General features: G+C 40.5%; 1 protein-coding gene across 1 annotated transcript in view; it reads left to right on the forward strand.

The window, feature by feature from the left end:
• The first annotated feature begins 6686 nt into the window (after positions 1-6686).
• The window catches only part of BMPR2 (bone morphogenetic protein receptor type 2), a 198350-nt gene continuing 183711 nt past the window's right edge, over positions 6687-21325 (forward strand). The window contains exon 1 of the mRNA XM_015075919.3: positions 6687-6820. Within this exon, the coding sequence (XP_014931405.1) occupies positions 6745-6820 (76 nt within the window). The 5' untranslated portion in view covers positions 6687-6744. The remainder of the gene's footprint in view (positions 6821-21325) is intronic.

Here is a 21325-nt window from a genome sequence, read left to right on the forward strand (position 1 = left end):
TGGAGATCAAGGGTCATGGGAGCGGTCTACCAACTGAGCAGTCAGGTGCCCCATCTTCCTTATTATTTTCTTCTTCTTTCTTTGTTTTGAATTTTATTTGTTTATTTTGAGAGAGAGAGAGAGAGCATGAGTGGGGGAGAACACAGAGAGAGAGAGAGAGAGAGAGAGAGAGAGAGAGATTCGAAGCAGGCTCTGAGCTGTCAGGGCAGAGCCCCACATGGGGCTTGATCCCATAAACTGTGAGATCATGACCCGAGCTGAAATCAAGAGTCGGACACTTAACTGACTGAGCCACCCAGGCACCCCCCCCTTATGATTTCTTTAACAACATTTTCTTTTCTCTAGCTTACTTTATTGTGATAGTGTATATAATACATATATCATACCAAATATGTGCTAATCAACTGTTTATGGTGTTTATAAGGCTTCCAGTCAACAGTAGGCTATTAGTAATTAAGTTTTGGGGGAGTTGAAAGTTACATGTGACAAAAAAGTTATATGCACATTTTCAACTGCCTGGAGGTTGGCACCCCTAAACCCTGCATTGTTCAAGGCTTACTATAATTTTCCTCCTCCATCTCCTCCTCCATCTTCTTCCAATGTGTAAACCTTAGTAGAAAATTTAACCGTATTTTGGGGTAGCTTTGAGAATAAATAAAGGATCTTTTTGTTTGGTGGAAAGCAGAGCTCAGTGTCTGGCACCACCAAGGAAAAGCTCTGATGAAGCATTAAGGAATCTACTCCCGAAATCATTGTTGCACTATATGCCAACTAACTTGGATGTAAATTTAAAAAATAAATTAAAAAAAAAAAAAGATGTCCGTAGAAAAGTCCAGAGCAAATGAGGTAAACTTGTGGAAAATACAGTCTTCCTCTGGGATTATTTATTTATTTATTTATTTATTTATTTATTTATTTATTTTTAAAGGAAGGATTTCTTCTTCTTCTTCTTTTTAATGTTTAGTCATTTATTGAGAGAGAGAAAGAGCATGCGTGTGGGGCAGAGAGAGAGAGAGAGAGAGAGAGAAACAGAGGCTCCAAAGTGGGCTCTGGGCTGACAGCAGAGGGCCTGACACAGAGCTCAGACTCAAACCATGAAATCATGACCTGAGTCAAAGTTCGATGCTTAACCAACTGAGCCACCAAGGTGCCTCCCCCCCCCCCCCATCATTCCAGGGTCTTTTAATGCTTGGGGAGAAACTGGGTTTTCTTGCTGTCAGCCACTCAGAATGGGAAGTTCAGATGATTTTATTTCATTCTAAATGGAAGGAAAGGGAAGGGTGATTCCAGATACTAGGCTAACTAAAATTTCAAAAGTTAGACAAAAGGAGAAGGAAAGAAATGGGACAATAGATCTAGGTTCCAAAAGCAAAGCTTTATTATTATTATTATTATTATTATTATTTTATTTTTAAATTTTTTTTATTTTTTAAGCTTTTCTTGTTTTAGAAAGAGAGAAATTTAAGGTTACTTTTAGGTCCAGAGAATGTCAAGTTGGAGGTGTGGGTTTGTCAGTTTCCAACCTCATTTTCCTTGTACGCCACAACTGGGTTTTCCCCTCTCCCCACAACTACACCTTAATGTTCCAAAAGGAACATTATGCCATGTCCCACTCCTCATTTTAGTCCTAAAGATTAAGTCCTAAATTTTCTAAACTGTTTTAAGTTGCTTTTCATTATTTTGACCCTGAAGTGTGTCCCAGAGCTAACTTCTGGGTGTCTGTATTATTTTTTTTTCTAGAGTTGAGAGTTTTTATTGTATTTTTCTTTGACAACATCCTTTATAATTATAAAGCTTTTTCTTAGAAGTATTCAGTATCTGGGCACTTGGGTGATTTGGTCTCTTGAATGTCCAACTTCAGCTCTGGTCGTGATCTGAGTTCAAGCCCCACATAGGGCTCACTGCCATCAGTGTAGAGCCCACTTCAGATCCTCTGTCCCCCTCTTTTTGCCCCTCTCCTGCTTGCACTCTCTCTCACAAAAATAAGTAAACATTGAAAATAAAAGAAGTACTCAGTATCTCTGAGCTCAGGTAACTCCTATTTGTCCTTATTCATATAACAGGGATTCTGCCTTGGTCCTTATTCAAATGCTTGTTCTAATAATCTGCTTAGTCCTCTACATCTCTCTTAAGACCAGGGCTTTGCTTTTACAAATCTTCCACCTCAGAGGAAAGCTATAATCCATGAGGGGCCATAATACATAGTGAAGATCCATCAGTCTTATAGACACTATTGTTCCCTTGGATTTCTCTGTTGGCTCCCTTCATTTCTGATTTCTTACCCCAGAATTTTTCTCATATGTTAGAAGACTCTTCTCTATCCTGCTTGGGCTTTGGTGACTAGAGTACTGTTGATTATTTTCCCCTCCACACACCATTGTAGTATTAAGGTTGTTCACAAAGTTTTATGTACCTCTTTTAGTAACATTGTATAGTATTACATTTCCCTGCAGTACTAGCAATTAAATTTTATGATGCCTACTGTAGCAATCCTTTTTTTTTTTTTTCTAAGTAGGCTCTATGCTCAATGTGGGGCTTAAATTCAAGGCCCCAATATCCAGAGTCACATGCTCTACCCACTGAGACAGCCAGGTGCTCCCCTAATGTAGGAACTAGGATGTATCTCAGTGAAGCCTCCAATAGTCTGGTGACCTCAGTGACTAAAATCAGCAGAATCCATGTAGTGCATGTTGTACTGAGCTCCCCAGATCCACCCTTTAGGACTGAAGGCACAACCTCTCCCAACTGCTGCACATGCTGGTGGCTGACAACTTTCAGCTGGGGCCCTCTCTGAGGGTTGCTCTTGACTTAAGAGAGCTCCTCTCATCCCTTCCCTGGGTGCAGCCCATATCCAATGACAGGTTGATAGGAGGGTATAAGACCTAGCCTCCTGTCTCAATTTAGGACAATGATAAAGGGCCATCCCAACTCCAGGGCTCCCTGCAGAACTGGCTGAAGCCTCAGTTGCAGTTGTGTTGCAGTTCAAGCTTTCCCCTTCCAGAGACTTTGTGACCCTTGGTCTCCAGAGATTGTTCTTGAGAGAACTACCCAATAACCTCCTGTTTTCAAATCTCATGGTTTCCCAGTGAATCCTACTTGTAACAGGCTTCCTGATGACTTGTATCAAACATGTAACATGTATGAGAAATAAACCCTTGTTGCTATAAGCTGCTGAGATGTTTGCTACAAACTAGCCTATCCTGGTTTACAGATACCAAACCTTGGCTGCCCTGCCAATCCTTTGTTTTCACTAGAGCTTGACTTGTATTGTCTGTCTTGTTTTGTGGACGGATTGATGGCCACGTTCTAGTTCTTCTCTGATGGTTTTTCTCATAGTGAGTGAACAGCCATGTCCCAACTGAGATATTACAAGGAGCAACACAAAAGGGAAGAGGGTTGCCTATCTAGTTGTCTACTAATTATTCCTACCAGGTCAGTGGCATATATTTTTTTCACATGAACTTCCTAGGACCATTTCTTCTTTTTTATATATTTTACCACACATTTATAACATGTATAAGGGTACTTAATTTTTTTAAATGTTTATTCATTTTTGAGACAGAGGTGGGGGGAGGTGCAGAGAAAGAGGAGGATGTAAGATCTGAACCCAGCTCCATGGTGACAGCAGAGAGCCCAATGCGGGGTTGGAACTCACAAACTGTGAGATCATGACCTGAGTCAAAGTCCCATGCTCAACGGACTGAGCCACTCAGACACCTTGGTACTTAATGTTTCTTAGGAAAAATTTTATGCAAATAAAAATAGAATAACCAAGTAGTTGATCCCAATTTGAGAAAGAATAGTATACTACTAATTAATAAACTTTCTGCACTTCTAACTTACTAAAATCCAATTTCTTTGAGTGCTAGTTCTTACTTCTTGAAAGTCAAACAGTAAAACAATACCAGTTTCTTATTTTAGGCCTTTGGGGCAAAACAAAATATAGTAATAAAGCTAATGAATTAAAGCATATGCTCCTCCTAATTTATTTTTTTTTCTTTTTAAGGGATCTTACTATAAGAAAAATTTCTTTCTGCCTGAAGGGTAAACAGTATAAAAATATTTCCACTAAAAAGTCTGAGAATCCTGGGTTGCTATTATCAAAACCCATAATTATACTAGATATTTAGTATGATAACAGCAACTGGTTTAAGGAATGTGGAGGTTTATTCACATCAAGTTCAGATAAAGAGATAAAAGGGGACTTGAGCAAGCAGAGTATAACTTCAGGAGTCTATCTATGAATGTGTCTTTGGAACTGCCCTTATCCACAATGAAAGACCAGCAAAGCCAGCTTTCAGAATAGCCCTTCTGCTTGGTAGAAGGAAAGCTAGACTTCACTTCTAAGATCGCCCACCCACGCAAATTTTTCCATCTCGCAGCTAAGAATTAAACACAGACTTCCGATCATGGCGCCACGCACGTCACTTTCTCCCTTTTCCCCCAGCAAAATCCCACCCAAGTCGACCTGATCCCGCAGGAGGTGTGTAAAGGCTGCAGGGAGTGGGGGAGGAATTTCTTCCCCTATCCTGGTTGCTTAGGTTTCTGCAATTCAAAAAACCGACTAAACAGATCCTTTCCAGGAAGCTTGAGTACCAACAGGACCTCTTCATTTCCTTGGGTTCGAAGTCATTCTTTACCCTTAGGCAACAACTCCTCACCGAAATTTTCCTTTCACAGGCCCTAAAAAGCCCCTTAGGCCCTCAGCCTTTGTGAATAAAGGCCCACCCTGGAAGTGGAAACCGAGCGGCATAGACCGATAGGCACATACAGTTGAACAATGCATAGAATTTTAAAAGAAAGTGTTTCCTTTCTGGCTTCGCATCCTTTCAAATGTTAAACATTTCTGTCAGCTAAGAAGGGCTACGGTAATGGGCGCTTGAGAGAAGCAGGACACCGATAAGACCAAAAATATCAATTTAGAGGTGGTCTTTCCAATTTCTGCTTTTGTTTGAGTCAGGGAGGGGAGCCCGAGGAGGCCAAGGTCTCCAGTTCTGGGAAAGGAGAGTTCTTCTGGATTCTTTGAGCTACGGAGAGGCAGGCTCTGGCCCCAGGAAACAACGAAGGCAGTTCTGCCCCTCAAGGCTTTACTCCAGGAGTCCCGGAGGAGACCGCGACGCCCCAGTCCAAGTCTAAATCAGCCAGCTCAGAATAGTTTGCCAAGGCTGGACAAAAGATGTGGCCGCTCTCTCTTAAACAGATACACACACACACACACATCCCGAGTGTGCCCGTATGGAAGGTATGTGTGTGTTAAGGAGAATGGCCATTGCTGCCCACTGCGGGCTGCCGGCCCCACCCTGCCCTCGGCGGCTCCAGGGAGACACACCGCGCGAGGGCCGCGGAGTCCTTCTCAGCAAGCCCGGGAGTGAGGGGCGGGGCCGGGCGGGGCCGCGAGCGCGCAGGCGCGGTGTAGGCTTCCTCGCGCCGCCGCCGCTGTTGCCGCCGCCGCCCGCGCTGCACCACAGGCCCGAGACAGACAGGGCCGGGAAGAGCCGGAGACTGAGGAGGAGGCGGAGGCGGCGGCGGCGGCGGAGGCGGGGCGACTCCGGTGACCGGGAGCGCCGCAGACTGGCAGCTGCGGCGACTCCCCCCTTTGTGTCTGGTCTGCTCGGAACCACTGGAAGTGCTTCCCGGAGGGGTGCGGGGTGTCTCGCCGCCTCGCTGCCCACCCTTTTCCCCAACCAGCCACCTACCTCCGCCCTCCCGCCGCCCCCCGCCCTCGGCCCGCGACGCCCGAGCTCCGCCCGGAGCCCAGAGCTGCGGGAGAACGAGGCGGCGGCGGCGGCGGCGGTGGCGGCGGCGGCGGCGGCGGCTTCTTCAGAGGGGTTGTGATTCGCTCACAGGAGCCATTGACGGGAGAAGAGGCTTTTATTCGTGGAATTTACCTCAGGCAAGATCGAACGGCTGCAATAAAAGAGAGAGAGGAGCGAATCCAGGAGGGCTGGAAAGGGCAGCTCCCCGCACCTCCCCTCCGCCCGCCGTCTCGGGGAGCTCCGGGCCCTGCCTGCTGACCCCTCCCCTCCCCCCCCTCGCTTCCTACTGCCCCTCAGCCCTCCGGCGGGGCCCTGGCAGAACCTCGAAGGATTGTTCGGCGAAGGCTTGAATTGAAGGCTGTGGTTTGACCATGGAGGCAGGCACCTTTTTCGATCCAGTCGATGAACAGGGTTTGTTGTTCTCGAAATCCGAGTGAAGGAAGCACCGAAGCGAAACTTAAAAAGGAATCCTGCCCTCCTGGAGCCACGGGCGATGCGACTTGTGCCGCCGGGTGCCGCCGCCGCCCGCCCGGCTTCGCCCTTCCAGGCAGTCGGGAACTTGTTCTGATCCTCAGCCCCGCCATCGAATCTCCGCTCTCCATCCCCCTACACCCTGGATATGTTTTCTCCCAGACCTGGATATTTTTTTGACATCGTGAAACTACGAGGGAAATAACGGCGGGGCTTCTTTCTGTCTCCCTGCTTCTCCACACGGACATGCCTTCAGTTTGGGTGGCCGAGACACCCGGTTCTAGGCGAATGAACCTCTCCAGCCGCGAGGGAGAGAAATGAAGGGAATTTCTGCAGCGGAATGAAAGCTCTGCAGCTAGGTCCTCTCATCTGCCATTTGTCCTTTCAGACTGCATTGTAATACCGGGCCGGACAAGTCGGACGAGAGCGAGGACCAGCCTCCCGGCCGTATCTCTCGGCCCGTGTTTACTTTCCATATTTCTTTTCTCTGCTCTCCTGCTTCTCGGCTGGCCCAGGGATGACTTCCTCGCTGCCGCGGCCCCGGCGGATGCCGTCGCTCGTGTGGACCGTCCTGCTGGTCAGCACTGCGGCCGGTGAGTAGCCCCCGGCGGCGCGTCGGGCCACTGCCCCTGCCTGCGGGTGGCGGGCGGGGAGCCCGCAGAGGCCAAGGCCTGAGCTCGCCCTTCGCGACGCGTCCAGCGATCGCTGTGGAGGGAACCGCGTCCCGTACCTGCGCGCCTTCCCCGTTCCTTCTAGGGAAATAACCTTGCATGTTTTTGTAGTTTCGAATCCCTACTTCCATATCCCCCCTCACCCCCCACGGGGGGAGGGGAAAGACATACTGGGTGTGGTATCTTGACATTTTTAGCTGTGAGGTAATGCAAGGATTAAAAATAATATTTTAATCGCCAGTGAACGGTGTCTATTATGAGATCTTTGCAAACACAGCTGTAGATTTTTATTTTAATGTAAAGAAGCGGATTTGGCTTACATTAAGAAGAACATCAACTATAGAACACACACTTGAACCTTATTTTTAGATTTAGATCACTCTTTGGGAGTCCATGTTACTTTCATTATTCAGAAATGTTACGGAATGAATTGAATAAATGTTGAGTAAACCAGAACTTTGAGATTCTTAATACATTGTATAAGAATGTTAATTATTATCATTGGTATTGTTTTGTCCCAAAGTATTTTAGTAATTATATTTCCATTTTTCAACCTAGATACACTCGTATTTTATATGCTTTTGGAATTACTCTTGGCCTTAAAAGCATTTTTGATAACTTTACATTTTAGTCATCTGGCATCAATTGGCTTTCCTGTCATTGAGACAACTTTGACCTCACATTAGAGGTGTAGGAGATTTGAGTCCTAAAAGTTCTTTGACATTTTACTAAGCTTAAAGGGAAACAGTAGTCATCCTTTCTTTAGGATTTTTTTTTTTTTTTTTTTAAGTTCTCAGATACCTGAGAGAAAGCGTCATGTTTCATCTGCAATTATTTTTCAAGCGGTCTTTTGGTGATAACGCTCTTAGAAATTTTTGGGAGTGAACTGTACATATAATTCTTAAGTTTGGTGTAGGATGGCCAAATAGATTATGCATTTAAAAATGAGTGAAGGACAATATAACAGCTTTCCAGTTACTTTTTTATTTTTATAAGTGTATTTTTAACATTCACATTTCTCATTGCTATGTTAAACACAGAGGTTGCTTGCTTATTTCCATTTTAAGAGTCTGCATTGGGAAAATTCTGAAAGAAAATTTGAAGTTTCCTTTAGTGCCTTTGATATTGTTGATTAATGTCTTATGTCTTTGATAAATCTGTGTAGTTGTATTAAAAGAATTTGAACTTTTGAATTGAATATATTTTGAAACTGGTATTTTAAATTCTTAATCATCATAATTCCTTTGGGGATTAAAACAAACAGTTTTTCTCTAGATTTCTTCAAATTGTATTAGTTGTTTAAATTCTCTAGCTGTAAGTCTTGTGATTCCTGTAAAATATGAAGAGAATAAAAGGCCTTAGGCTTAAGCAGTCATTCTATGATCAGAGATCTCAGAACATAGACTTTTTATGTTCTTTGTTATTCTTGACCTTTTTAGAATGTAGATTCTCATTTATAGTTGACAGGCTTATCATTTTGTGATCAGAACTGATAACAGTAAAGGAAAGAACACTGATTTAAAAATAATTTAATTTGTATTTGGTAAATAAAATATTAGAATAATGTCCTTTAAAAAGGAGGGATTGAAAGAATCACTACTTTAAAGTGGTTTTAGTCTTCATTAGTATTACATAGTAGCAGATGCCAAAATTTGTAAGCTATAACAATAATAGTAATAATAATAATGTAATAATAATAGTGTTTATTGAATGCTTACTCTGTGCCAGCAACTATTCTAACAGCTTTCCATGTGTTTTCTCATTTGATCCTTATGACAATTCCATACTCCATCTGTAATTATGTTCCTTTTACAGAGAGGGCATGTGAAGTGCAGAGAATTTAAATAACTCACCACACAGTAAACTGTGGAGCCAGGATTATAGCCTGTACCCTTACCTATCACATTAATGATAACAACAGTTCACTCTAATTGGGAACATAAGATAGAGTAGTGCCTTCACTAAATCAGCCTTTGAAAAGAAGTAGGAACACTTGACAGGTTCTTCATTCAGCCCTGGTTATTGCAGATATTATTCTAAATGTGAAAACTTTGCCTAATATTGGAGTGGCGAGTTCAGTTTCATTAGGTACAAGGTGACTAGAGAGGGCCTACGTGGACTTGGGTTACATAGATGTAATGATGTAACCAGACAGGTGCAAATAGTACTGCTGAACAGGAAAAAAATACTAGAAGACCTGCTGATATCACATCCCTCTTTGGGGCCATAGATGAATCCTTTATTTCTTTTGAATCCCTCTTTTCCATTTAGTGTATCTAGTTCTTGGATTCCTTAATTCTAAGAACATTTTGTATGCAAAAAATTAGAATTTATTAAAAAATGTGTTTGGTTTATAAATGAATTCTTAATTTTAATCAAAGGATAAAATACAATGCAGTACTTACCGCAGACCCAGCTTCTATTAAAAAAATTCGGGGGGCACCAGGGTGGCTCAGTCTGTTAAGCATTCTGCTTGATTTCAGCTCAGGTCGTGATCTCACAGTTCATGAGTTTGAACCCAGCAAAAGGCTCTATGCTGTCAGCACTGTCAGTTTGGGATTCTCTCTCTCTCTCCCTTTCTCTCTGCCTCTCCCCTGATTGTACTTGTGTGTGTTCTCTCTTTCCTTCTTCTCTCAAAATAAATAAATATTAACAAAATAAATTTTTGAAAAAAAGTCTTCATTCTTCATTTAGGTTGTAATGGTTACATAGCTAACCCTATATCCCACCCTACCCCCCTGTGCTTGAGCAGGCTCAGCTACCTTTTCCTCCAGTCTTCTTGTTCTCTTCTTTCTTGCCATCCTTGGTGGCCTGGGAGGTCAGGGAACCCATGGCATTTCAAATAGCCTTATTGTTGGGATTCACTCCTCGAAGGTTCTCCAGGACAACTAAGAAACTCAGGATTCTGCATCACATCATAATCCTCCTCCTCCTTGGCTGGCTTAGATGTGTCCAATGGCTGTCTGACATCAATGTTAGCTGAATCTTTATGCATTTGAAATAATTCACTTGATTAGATTTCTTTCTTTAAAAAAATTTTTTTTGTTGTTTTTTGAGTAAGCTCTATGCCCAACCTGGGACTTGAACTCACAACCTTGAGGTTAAGAGTCATGTGCTCTACTGACTGAGCCAGCCATGGTGCCACACTTAATTAGATTTCAGTTTTATATCTCTATAGGAATACATTGTCTACAGGAAGATGCACCTATTTAGTGTTCTTGAGCATTGAAGTTAATAAATATTGTTGAGGAATTAGAAATTTAGTAATCTTTACTTTTGTGTTTCTTGCCATGTGAGCACTGCAATAGGGTCACCTGCGGTTTTTAATAAAAGTACGTATTTCTGGCACTATAGCGTAGATGTACTGAATGGATCTCTCTGGGATCTATACATTTTTTAAAACTTAAACCCTGAAAGATTCTCCCTTAGGCAAGTTTATATAATCAGTCGTGATTGTTTGGATTTTTAAAGTATTGTGATTTAGTCAGCTTTTGGTGCATAATAGCTGGTAGCCATAAAAATATAGTGGCATACAACAATAAGCATTTATTCTGCTCCATTTGTCTCATTCTTGGGCCCAGGCTGGAGGTCAGGGTAACATCTCTCTGCAGGGAAGCTTGTCTTATGGCAATGGCAGAAGTACAAGAGGATAAGTTCAGTCCCTAGCCATTTTTAGACTCTTGTTCTTTTAACATCTTATTTGGCCAAGACTAAAGACAAGGAGTAGTGAAGTACACTTTGGCTATAATGAGGCCATGGTAATATATGGACATGTGGTACTATATTGCTGGAGAATGAAGAATTGGGATCGTCAGTCTACCACATATGGTCAGGAAGATAGTCCAAACTCTTACTGTTTGAGCAGGGCCAAACTCTTTTTTTGTTTGTTTGTTTATTTTTTAAAGAAGTTTTTTAAAAAAATCTTTATCTATTTTGAGAGAGAGAGAGAGAGAGAGAGAGAGAGAGAGAGAGAGCGCTCAGGAGGGGCAGAGAGAGAGGGAGAGAAAGAGTCCCAAGCAGGGTCTGTGCTGTCTGTACAGAGCCCAGTGTGGGACTTAATCCCACAAACCTTGAAATCATGACCTGAGCTGAAATCAAGAGTTGGATGCTCAATCAACTGAGCCACCCAGGAGCCCTTATTTATTTAAGAGAGAAAGAGAGAGGGGGGAGGGGCAGAGAGAGAGAATCCCAAGCAGGCTGCATGCCCAGTGCACAGCCTGACACAAGGCTCGATCTCAAGACTGTGAGATCATGACCTGAGCCAAAATTAGGAGTCCAGTGCTAAACCAGTTGAGCCACCCAGGTGCCCCAGGGCCAGACTTTTAATTAGGCCTTTGCATAAAAATTATACCAGCTTTGATCTCTCCACAAGCCGACCCTGGCATGTGGGGTGATGTGGTAGTAGTGGTGTTGGTGTTCCTGTAATAAGAAAAGTGGGAATAGAGAGATTAATTTCAAATGAGGGCAACTCTCATTAAAGGCCAGCTTTTCTTTTTAAAAAAAATATTTTGGGTGCACCTAGGTAGCTCAGTCGGTTGAACATCAGACTCTTGATATTGGCTCAGGTTGTGATCCCACAGTTGTGGGAATGAGCCCAAGTAGGGCTCTACACACAGTGTGGGGGTTTCTCTCTCTCACCCTCTGTCTCTGCCCTTCCCACTCTTGTGTGTGCATTCTCTCTCTCTCTTTCAAAATAAATGAATATTTTCAAAAACAGGATTTTATTTTTAAGTAATCTCTACACCCAACATGGGGCTCAAACTCATGACCCTGAGATCAAGAATTGCATGCTCCACTGACTGAGCCAGCCAGGAGCCCTTAAAGGCTAACTTTAACATAGAAAGAGAAGAAATTGAATACTGATTTCTGATGGGTAAATTCTAACTAGAAAAGGTACAGAATGAAGTCAGAGTAAATCAGTCAATTTTATAAATGACCATACCACTTATTTTGGTACTTATTCACATATTTGTTGAATGTCAGTTTATGTATTTGCTTTGTCCTCCAAATTGCTTTTTGAGGACAGGGTTCCTACCTTAAACTGTTTTGCAATCTATCATATTGTTGTGCAGATAAAAGATGTTTAAGAAATACTAAATGAGGGGTGCCTGGGTGGCTCATTTGGTTGAGCGTCTGACTTTGGCTTAGGTCATGATCTTAGCAGTTCATGGGTTCAGGCCCCGTGTCCAGCTCTGTGCTGACAGCTCAGAGCCTGGAGCCTGCTTCAGATTCTGTGTCTCTCTCACAGCCCCTCTCACGCTTGTGCTCACTCTCTCTGAAAAATAAATAAACATTAAAAGAAAATTGAAAAAGAAATACTACATGAATGAATAATAAAAAGAAATTGGAGCCAGGAAGTGTTCTAAGATTGCTCACTTATTCAAATGATGTATTAATTTATTCTTTCTTTGTTTTAATTCCTTCAACTATAAAGTAGTTTAAGTGGTGTTGTAAGAAGACCCCTGTCTTGAGTTAATGAGACCTGAATTCCGTATGATTCTGGACAGATTACACAATTTAGTTTTCTCAATTGTAATATTATGGGATTGGACCAGATTATGTTTGAAATGCAGATTCCAGGCAGCTACCCCAGACCTACTTAATCTGAATATCTGGACAGTGAGTTTGGGAATCTGCATTTTATTTATTTATTTTTAAAATTTTATTTATTTTTGTAATCTTTATTTTTGAAAGAGAGAGAGAGGGAGGGAGAAAGAGTGGGGGAGGGGCAGAGAGAGAGGGAGACACAGAATCCAAAGCAGGCTCCGGGGTCTGAGCTGTCAGCACAGAGCCTGATGCAGGGCTCTAACTCATGAAGTGTGAGATCATGGCCTGAGCTGAAGTCTGACGCTTAACAGACTGAGCCACCCAGGTGCCCTGGGAATCTGCATTTTAAACAAACATTTCCCCAGGTAAATTTTATGTACCTTGATGTTTGAGAAGTATAGGAACCAAGATTTCTTTTAACTCTCAGATTTTACTTTATTTATTTAATTTTTTGTGCCTTTCTGGATCTTTTATTCGGTCACATTAGTACAAACATTTCTTATTTTAAGCTTTAAGTAATTATCTAAAACCTTTTTCTTTTTTAAAATTTAAAAAATGCTATTTGTTTGTTTAATCTTGGTCTTAAAGGTGGTTTGCTTTTTAATAAAAAGTGCTTTGCTCACCTAATGTTGTATATGTTCATTTAGCTTGTATTTTGACCATTTTATTTTCCTTTTCCTTCTTCCAAAAAGAAAAACTACTTGTTAGTAGAAATAAATGGTTTTACTTTTAGTAAATTTACATGAGAACAGTTGATGAAATATTTACAATAGAAATAGTGTTAAATTAGACTAGATAACATTGATTTGGTTTTAGTTACAAATTAGAATTCCATGGAGTAAGTACTCCAAGTGGATAAATTGCATTTTTAAAATTTCTGTCCACCAAAGAATTATATTCTGATTTAATTGATGTCTGCTAGAAAAAAATTAAATATGAATGCTGTGATATCTCAAAATTCACTATTTTTTACCATCTTGCATAGTACTTACACATGTTGAAGAGACTCCCATATTACTAGACTATTTCCCCCTTGTAGTTAAATGGTCTAGTCTGTGAATCCTTTCTAGAAGCAATAAAGATGGCTTTAGTAGAATTTTGAGGGCAATAGACTTGATTTGTTTTTGTTTTTTTTAAGCTTTTTTTATTTTTAAAATTTTTAAAAGATTTTTTTTTAAGTTATTTATTTAGAGAGAGTGCCTGCATGAGATCAGGTGGGGGAGGGGCAGTGAGAGAGAGGGAGAGAGAGAGAATCCCAAGCACTGTCAGTGCAGACCCCAATTCAGGGCTTGAACCCGTGAACAGTGAGATCGTGACCTGAGCTGAAGTCTGTTGCTTAACCAACTGAGCCACCCAGCTGCCCCTTAAACTTTTTTAGATCTGTGCAATGGATATGACAGTTAAGGCTGCTGGATTACAAGAATACATTTATAATTTATGTATGGTCTATGTGACATTAGAAATAAGCCTGTGGGTAAATGACATGAACATTTTATTTAAAAAAATTTTTATTTTTAAGATTTTATTTTTAAGTAATCTTTACACTCAATGTGGGGCCCGAGCTCACAGCCCCGAGATCAGTAGTCACATGCTCTACTTACTGAGCCAGCTAGGTGCCCCTGACATGAACATTTTAGAATACATTGTATTATCAGAACTGTTAGAACACAACATTTATTTCTTGCTGTTAATTGTACTTAATACAGTTAAGTGTTTGACTAGATGTAGTTTCTATTCCAATATGCACCTATGGGACCAGGGAGAGGGGTATGGGGGCATGAATAGGATAGATAACATGTGGAAGGAGAACTAAAATGTCCAGTCAACAAACATTTATTAGTGCTTCCTTTGTGCAGGGTTCTTTTCAAAATATTGGTGGATATAAAGAAAAATAAGGGCCTCCTCTCCTCCCCCAAACATTTTATGCCATACCCTATATCACTTTCTGAAAGAGAATTAGATTTCATGCTATTTGGCAAGAGTAGGTATTTTGCAAATCTTACTAGCATTGTATTATTTCTTCTCTGCCTTTCTTTCAGGATGAGAAAGTCCTGAAGGTATTCTGCAATGCAGGAAAAGAGACTGTGTTCCTGTGTGTCTTCTAGCTGATCTCTACCCTCCTTTTATTTCTCTCTTCTCTGCCAGCCTTCTTGAAAGAGGAGTGAACACCTATGGACTTCTATATCCTCAACTCCTTACTTGTCCCATGCTGTATATTAAATCATCAGTGACTTTCTAATTGCCTTATCCAAGTGACTTTTCAATCTTGTTTTCTTTGACTTTTCTATAGAATTTGACAATTTTGGTCACCCCTTCCTTCTAACTCTCCTCATCTGACTTTATTAACTTTGCATTTCCCTGGTTATATATCATCTCCATCTTCTCTTCTCCATAAATGTTTTTTTCTTCTTTTTTAAATCTCCCTTAGATTGTCTTAAGTATACTTTTTTCTTATTGCAACTCCTCTTCCTTGTTGATTTTCTTTTATTGTTACTCTTCTCCTAAGCTTTAATTATTCTGGAAAGTAGATGACTTCTAAGTCAAACAGGCAACCAGAATTGGAAGCTAGAAAGGTTTGAGTTCCTTCCTAATGGTACCATCAACTATTTACTTTGGGCATATCACTTCTTTTGGTCTCAATATCCTCATTGTAAAGTGAAGGGGTTCACCTGTATGATGTGTATAGTATTTATAGCACTTTTGCTTATTGTATGAGAAAAGAAAATATATTTAGTTAGTAGTAAGTGTATAGCATTTTGAATGTTATATTTTGTTATTATTGAGTATATATATATATGTATATAGTACTTTGAATTTAGCTTAGATTGGGGAAATCTGTGGGATATTCTGAAATGGTAAAAGTACTGCTTTGAAAGAAATTTAATTTTTTTATTTATTTAATTTTTAAATTTATTTAGTTAATTTTGCCACATCTTCTTTATCCATTCATCTATGGATGGACAATTGGACTGCTTCCATAATTTGGAATTAATGCTGCAATAAACATAGGGGCGCATATATCTTTCTGAATTATTTTTGTATTCTTTGGGTAAATACCCAATAGCAGAATTACTGGATTACATGGCAATTCTGTTTTTAATTTTTTGAGGAACCCCATACTGTTTTCTACAGTGGCTGCACCAGTTTGCATTTCCAAGCAGTGCACAAGGGTTCCTTTTTCTCCACATTCTCAGCACACCACATTCTTACCAATTACTGAATCTGTTGACTTGCATCTTTCTGATTTTGAGTGATACTGAGTATTTTTTCACATGTCTGTTGGCCATTTGTATGTCTTTGAAGAAATGTTTGTTCATGTCTTTTGCCTATTTTTAATTGGATTATTTGGTTCTTTTGGTGTTTGAATTGTGTAACTTTTTTATATATTTTGGAAACTAACCCTTTATCAGATATGTCATTTATAAATATCTTCTCCCATTCAGTAGGCTGTCTTTTGGTTTTGTTGATTGTTTCCTTTGCTGTTCAGAAGCTTTTTATTTGATGTAGTCCCAATAGTTTATTTTTGCTTTTGTTTCCCTTGACTCAGGAGACCTATCTAGAAAAATGTTTCTGTGGCTGATGTCAGAGAAGTTACTGCCTATGCTCTATTCAAAGATTTTTAAGGTTTCAGGTCTCACATTTATGTCTTTAATTCATTTTGAATTTATTTTTGTGAATGGTGTAAGAAATTATTTTAATTTTAAGATAAATAATGCCAGGGGCGCCGGGGTGGCTCAGTCAGTTAAGTGTCCGACTTCGGCTCAGGTCATGATCTCACAGTTCGTGGGTTCAAGCCCTGTGTCAGGCTCTGTGCTGACAGCTCAGAGCCTGGAGCCTGTTTCAGATTCTGTGTCTCCCTCTCTCTCTGCCTGTTCACGCTCTGTCTCTGTCTCAAGAATAAATAATAAAAAGAAAAAAAGATAAATAATGCCAAAGTCAATTTCAGCGTAGCTTTTGACTCAGTTCTCACACATTCTAAATCAGTTGAGATCTAATTAATTCCATTTTAACTTCTGGTAAGTAAATTTTGTAAAACAGCTTTATTGAGAGGTAATTCCCATACCATACAATTTACTCCTTTAAAATGTACATGGGACGCTTGGGGGGCTCAGTCGGTTAAGTGTCTGACTTCGGCTCAGGTCATGATCTCACTGCTTGTGAGGTCAAGCCCTGTGTCAGGCTCTGTGCTGATGGCTCAGAACCTGGAGCTGCTTTGGATTCTGTCTCCCTCTCTCTCTGCCCCTCCCCTGCGCACACACACTCTCTCTCTCTCTCTCACTCTCTCTCTCTCTCAGAAATAAATAATAAAACATTAAAAAATAAAATGTGCAATTCATTGTTTTGGTATATTATTAAGTTAAAATTATGGTAAAACAGGGGCGTCTGGGTGGCTCAGTTGGTTGAGTGTCTGACTTCAGCTCAGGTCATGATCTCACAGTTTGTGAGTTTGTGAGTTTGAGCCCCAAGTCAGGCTCTGTGTGGAGGGCTCAGAGCTAGTAGCCTGCTTTGGATTCTGTCTCCTTTCTCTCTGTTCCTCCCCCACTCCCTCTCCCTCTCTCTCAAAAATAAATAAATGTTAAAAAAAATTATGGTAAAACATATATAGCATAAAATTTGCCATTTTAACCATTTTCCAGTATACGATTTGGTGGCATTAATTGCATTCACAGTGTTGTGTAACACACATTGAATGTGTGTCACCAAAATGTTTTCATCACCCCAAACAGAAACTTTAACAATTAAGCAATAACTCCTATTTCCGCCCTCCTCCCAGCCCCTGGTAACCTCTAATCTACTTTCTGTCTCTGAATTTGCCTACCCTAAGATATTTCATATGAGTAGAATCATACAATATTTGTCCTTTTGGTACTGGCTCATTTTGCTTAGCATAATGTTTTTAAGTTTATCCATGTTATAGCATGTGTCCAAATTTCATTACTTTATAGGGCTGAATAATAGTCCATTGTGTATATATGTCACATTTTGTTTATCCATTTATCTGTTGATGGACACTTGAGTTTTCCCCTTTTGGCTATTGTGAACAATGTTGCAGTGAACATTATTATACAGTATCTGTTCTAGTCTCTGTTTTAAATTCCTGTGGGTGTATACCCACAAGTGTAAATTGCTGGATTATATGGTAATTCTATGTTTAGTTTTTTTTGAGGAACCGCCAAACTATTTTCAATAGTGGCTGTACCATTTCACATTCCTACTAGTAATGAACAAGTATTCCAGTTTCTCTACATTCTTGTCAACACTCATTGCTTTCTGTTTTATTTTTGTGAAAAATTATTTATTAGAGCCATCATAATGGGTGTGAAGTGGTATCTCATTATGGTTTTGATTTTATTTGATTTTCCTAATGATAAATCATGTTGAGCATCTTTTTATGTGCTTATAGACAATTTGCATATCTTCTTTTGTTTTAAGCTTATTTTGAGAGAGAGAGCATGCAGGGGAGGGGCAGAGAGAGAGGGAGAGAGAATTTCAAGCAGGCTCCACATCATCAGTGCAGAGCCCCAGCTTCAGGCTTGAACCCACCAACCGGTGAGATCATGACCTGAGCTGAAACCAAGAGCCAGACACTCAACCTGACTGAGCCACCCAGGTACCCCTATAGATCTTCTTTGAGTAAATGTCTACTCAAGTCCTCTGTCTACCTTTTTTTCTTTTGAATTTGTTTTTATTGAGATATAATTGATACATAACATTTATAAGTTTAAGGTGTACCACATATTGATTTGATACATTTCTATATCACATTATGATTACCTACATAATATTAGCTAACACCTCTATTACGTCGTGTAATTATCATTTTTGTGTCTGTGGTGGGAATAGTTACGATCTAGTCTCTTAGCAACTTTGAAATTTATAATATATTTGTCTATAATCACTGTGCATTGTATCCAGGATTTATTCATCTACTAGCTGCAAGTTTGTACCCTTAAATAACATTTGTCTATTTTTTAAAAAAATTTTATGTTTTATTTTATATTTGAGGGAGAGAGACAGAGACAGAGAGTGAGCAGGGGAGGTGCAGAGAAATAGAGACAGAATCTGAAGCAGGCTCCAGGCTCTGAGATGTTAGCACAGAGCCCAACGTGGGGCTTGACCTGAGCTGATGTTGGATGCTTAACCGACTGAGCCACCCAGGTGCCCCTGTCTATTTTTTTAATTGGATTGTCTTTTTGTTGTTGAGTGGTAAGAGTTCTTTTATATTATGAATGTTAACTTTCTATCAGGTAGATGGTTTCTGTATGTTATGGGCTGAATGTGTCCCCTCAAATTTCATGTTGAAATCATAACCCCCAAGGTGATGTATTATAAGGTGAAGCTTTTGGGAGTTGATTAGGTCATTAGGGTGGAGCCCTCATTAATGGGATTAGTGTTCTTATTAAAGAGACCCCAGAGAGATCTTTTCCTTTTACTGCTATGTGAGGTTACACAAAAAGATGGCCATCTAGGAAATGGATTCTTACCAGTTACTGAATCTGCTGGCACCATGATCTTGGATTTCCCATATTCTAGAGCTGTGAGAAATGTTTGTTGTTTAGAAGACATCCAGTCTCCGGTATTCTGTTATAGCAGCCTGAATGGATTAGGGCACCAATGTTTTCTCCTATTTTCTAGGTTTCTTTCCTATTTTTTAAAATTGTCTTAATAATATTTTTTGATGTACAAAATTTTTTAATTTTGATGGAGTCCAATTTATCTATATTTTGTTGTTGGTGGTATGCATAATTTTGGTGTCATAGTTAAGAATCCATTGCCAAATCCGAGGCTGTGAAGATTTACTCCAATTTTTTCTTCTAAGAGCTTTATGGTTTTAGCCCTTATGTCATTGATCCATTTTTAAATGTTTATTTATTTATTTTGTGAGAGAGAAAGAGAGGCATGGGCAGAGAGAGAGGAAGACAGAATTGCAAATAGGCTCTGCACACATCATGGGGCTTGATCCCACAAACCGTGAGATCATGACCTGAATGGAAATCATGAGTCAGACTTGACTCTTTTTTTTTTTTAAAGCCGTATTAAATTTTTTTTTTTCTTAACGTTTATTCATCTTTGAGAGACAGAGAGACAGAGCATGAGTGGGGAAGGGGCAAAGAGAGGGAGACACAGAATCCAAAGCAGGCTCCAGGCTCTGAGCTGTCAGCACAGAGCCTGATGCGGGGCTTGAACTCACGAACTGCGAGATCATGACCTGAGCCAAAGTCGGGCACTCAACCAACTGAGCCACCCAGGCGCTCCAGGAGTCAGACTTGACTCTTATCTGACTGAGCTACCTGGTGCCCCATGCCATTAATCTATTTTTTGAGTTAAATTTTATGTATGGTCTGAGACAGGGATCCAGCTTAATTCGTTGCACGTGGGAATCCAGTTGTGCCAGTGCCATTTGTTAAAGAGACTGCTCTCCCCATTGAATGGAATGCCCACTCTTAAAAAGTCAGTTGGGCCCAGATGTATAGATTTATTTCTGGACTTTCAGTTCAGTTCTATGGTCAGTCTTTGGACCTTTGCTTTTCTCTGTCTATACTTTGGTGATCTCATCCATTCTAATTTTTTTTTTTTAATGTTTATTTATATTTGAGAGAGAGACAGAGTGTGAGTGGGGGAAGGGAAGAGGGAGAGGGAGACACAGAATCCCAAGCAGGCTCCAGGCTCTGAGCTGTCAGCACAGAGCCTGATGTGGGGCTCAAACCCATGAACTGTGTGATCATGACTTGAGCCAAAGTCAGATGCTCAACTGACTGAGCCACTCAATCTTCCTGCTCTCATCCATTCTCATGGCTTTAAAAATAGCATGTAGAGGGACACCTGGGTAGCTCAGTCAGTTAAGCATCTGACTCTTAGTTTTGGCTCTGGTCATGATCTCATGGTTCATGAATTCGAGCCCCACATTGGGCTCTGTGCTGTCAGTGCAGAGCCTACTTGGGATTCTCTCTCTCCCTCTTTCTGGCCCTCCCCCACTTGTGCTCTCTCTCTCTTTCAAAATAAATAATTAAACTTAAAAAAAGTTACACTTTCCCTATAAAAGAAAATAGCATGTAGAGGTGAACAAATTTCAAATTTATTTGCATCCCAAACCTCTTTTCTTGAAATCCTGTTGTGTGTAGCCATCTGTGTATTCAGCATCTCTGCTTAGATGTTTGATAGTTAGCTCACACTTAATATGTCCTAAAACAAACTCCTTTAGTTTCTTCTATAGGTCTGTTCTTCCTGTATTCTTACCCAACTCAGCAAATGGCAATTCTGTCATTCTAGTTGTTTAGGCCAAAAATTGAAGATATTTTTTTCTTTTCTTTTCTTTTCTTTTCTTTTCTTTTCTTTTCTTTTCTTTTCTTTTCTTTTCTTTTCTTTTCTCTTCTTTTCCTCTTTTTTTTTTTTTTTTTTAAGTGGACTTCAAGCTCAGTGTGGAGCCCAACGTGGGGCTTCAACTCACAAACCTGAGATCAAGGCCTGAGCTGAGATAAGGAGCCAGATGCTTAACTGCCTTAGCCACTCAGGCGGCCCTCAAAAATTGAAGATATTCTTGGGGGCGCCTGGGTAGCTCAGTCAGTTGGGCAGCCGACTTCGGCTCAGGTCATGATCTCGCGGTCCGTGAGTTCGAGCCCCGCGTCGGGCTCTGTGCTGACAGCTCAGAGCCTGGAGCCTGTTTCGGATTCGGTGTCTCCCTCTCTCTGATCCTCCCCCATTCATGTTCTGTCTCTCTTTGTCTCAAAAATAAATAAATGTTAAAAAAAAAATTAAAAAAAAATTGAAGATATTCTTGTCTCTTTCTTTTTTTACACTCATATCCACTCTGATACCAAAAACTCGTGGTTCTACCTTCAAAATATATTTAGAATCTGACTACTTCTTAACACTTCTGTT

This window comes from Acinonyx jubatus, chromosome C1 (assembly GCF_027475565.1).
Source record: "Acinonyx jubatus isolate Ajub_Pintada_27869175 chromosome C1, VMU_Ajub_asm_v1.0, whole genome shotgun sequence".
NCBI classification, from domain to species: domain Eukaryota; kingdom Metazoa; phylum Chordata; class Mammalia; order Carnivora; family Felidae; genus Acinonyx; species Acinonyx jubatus.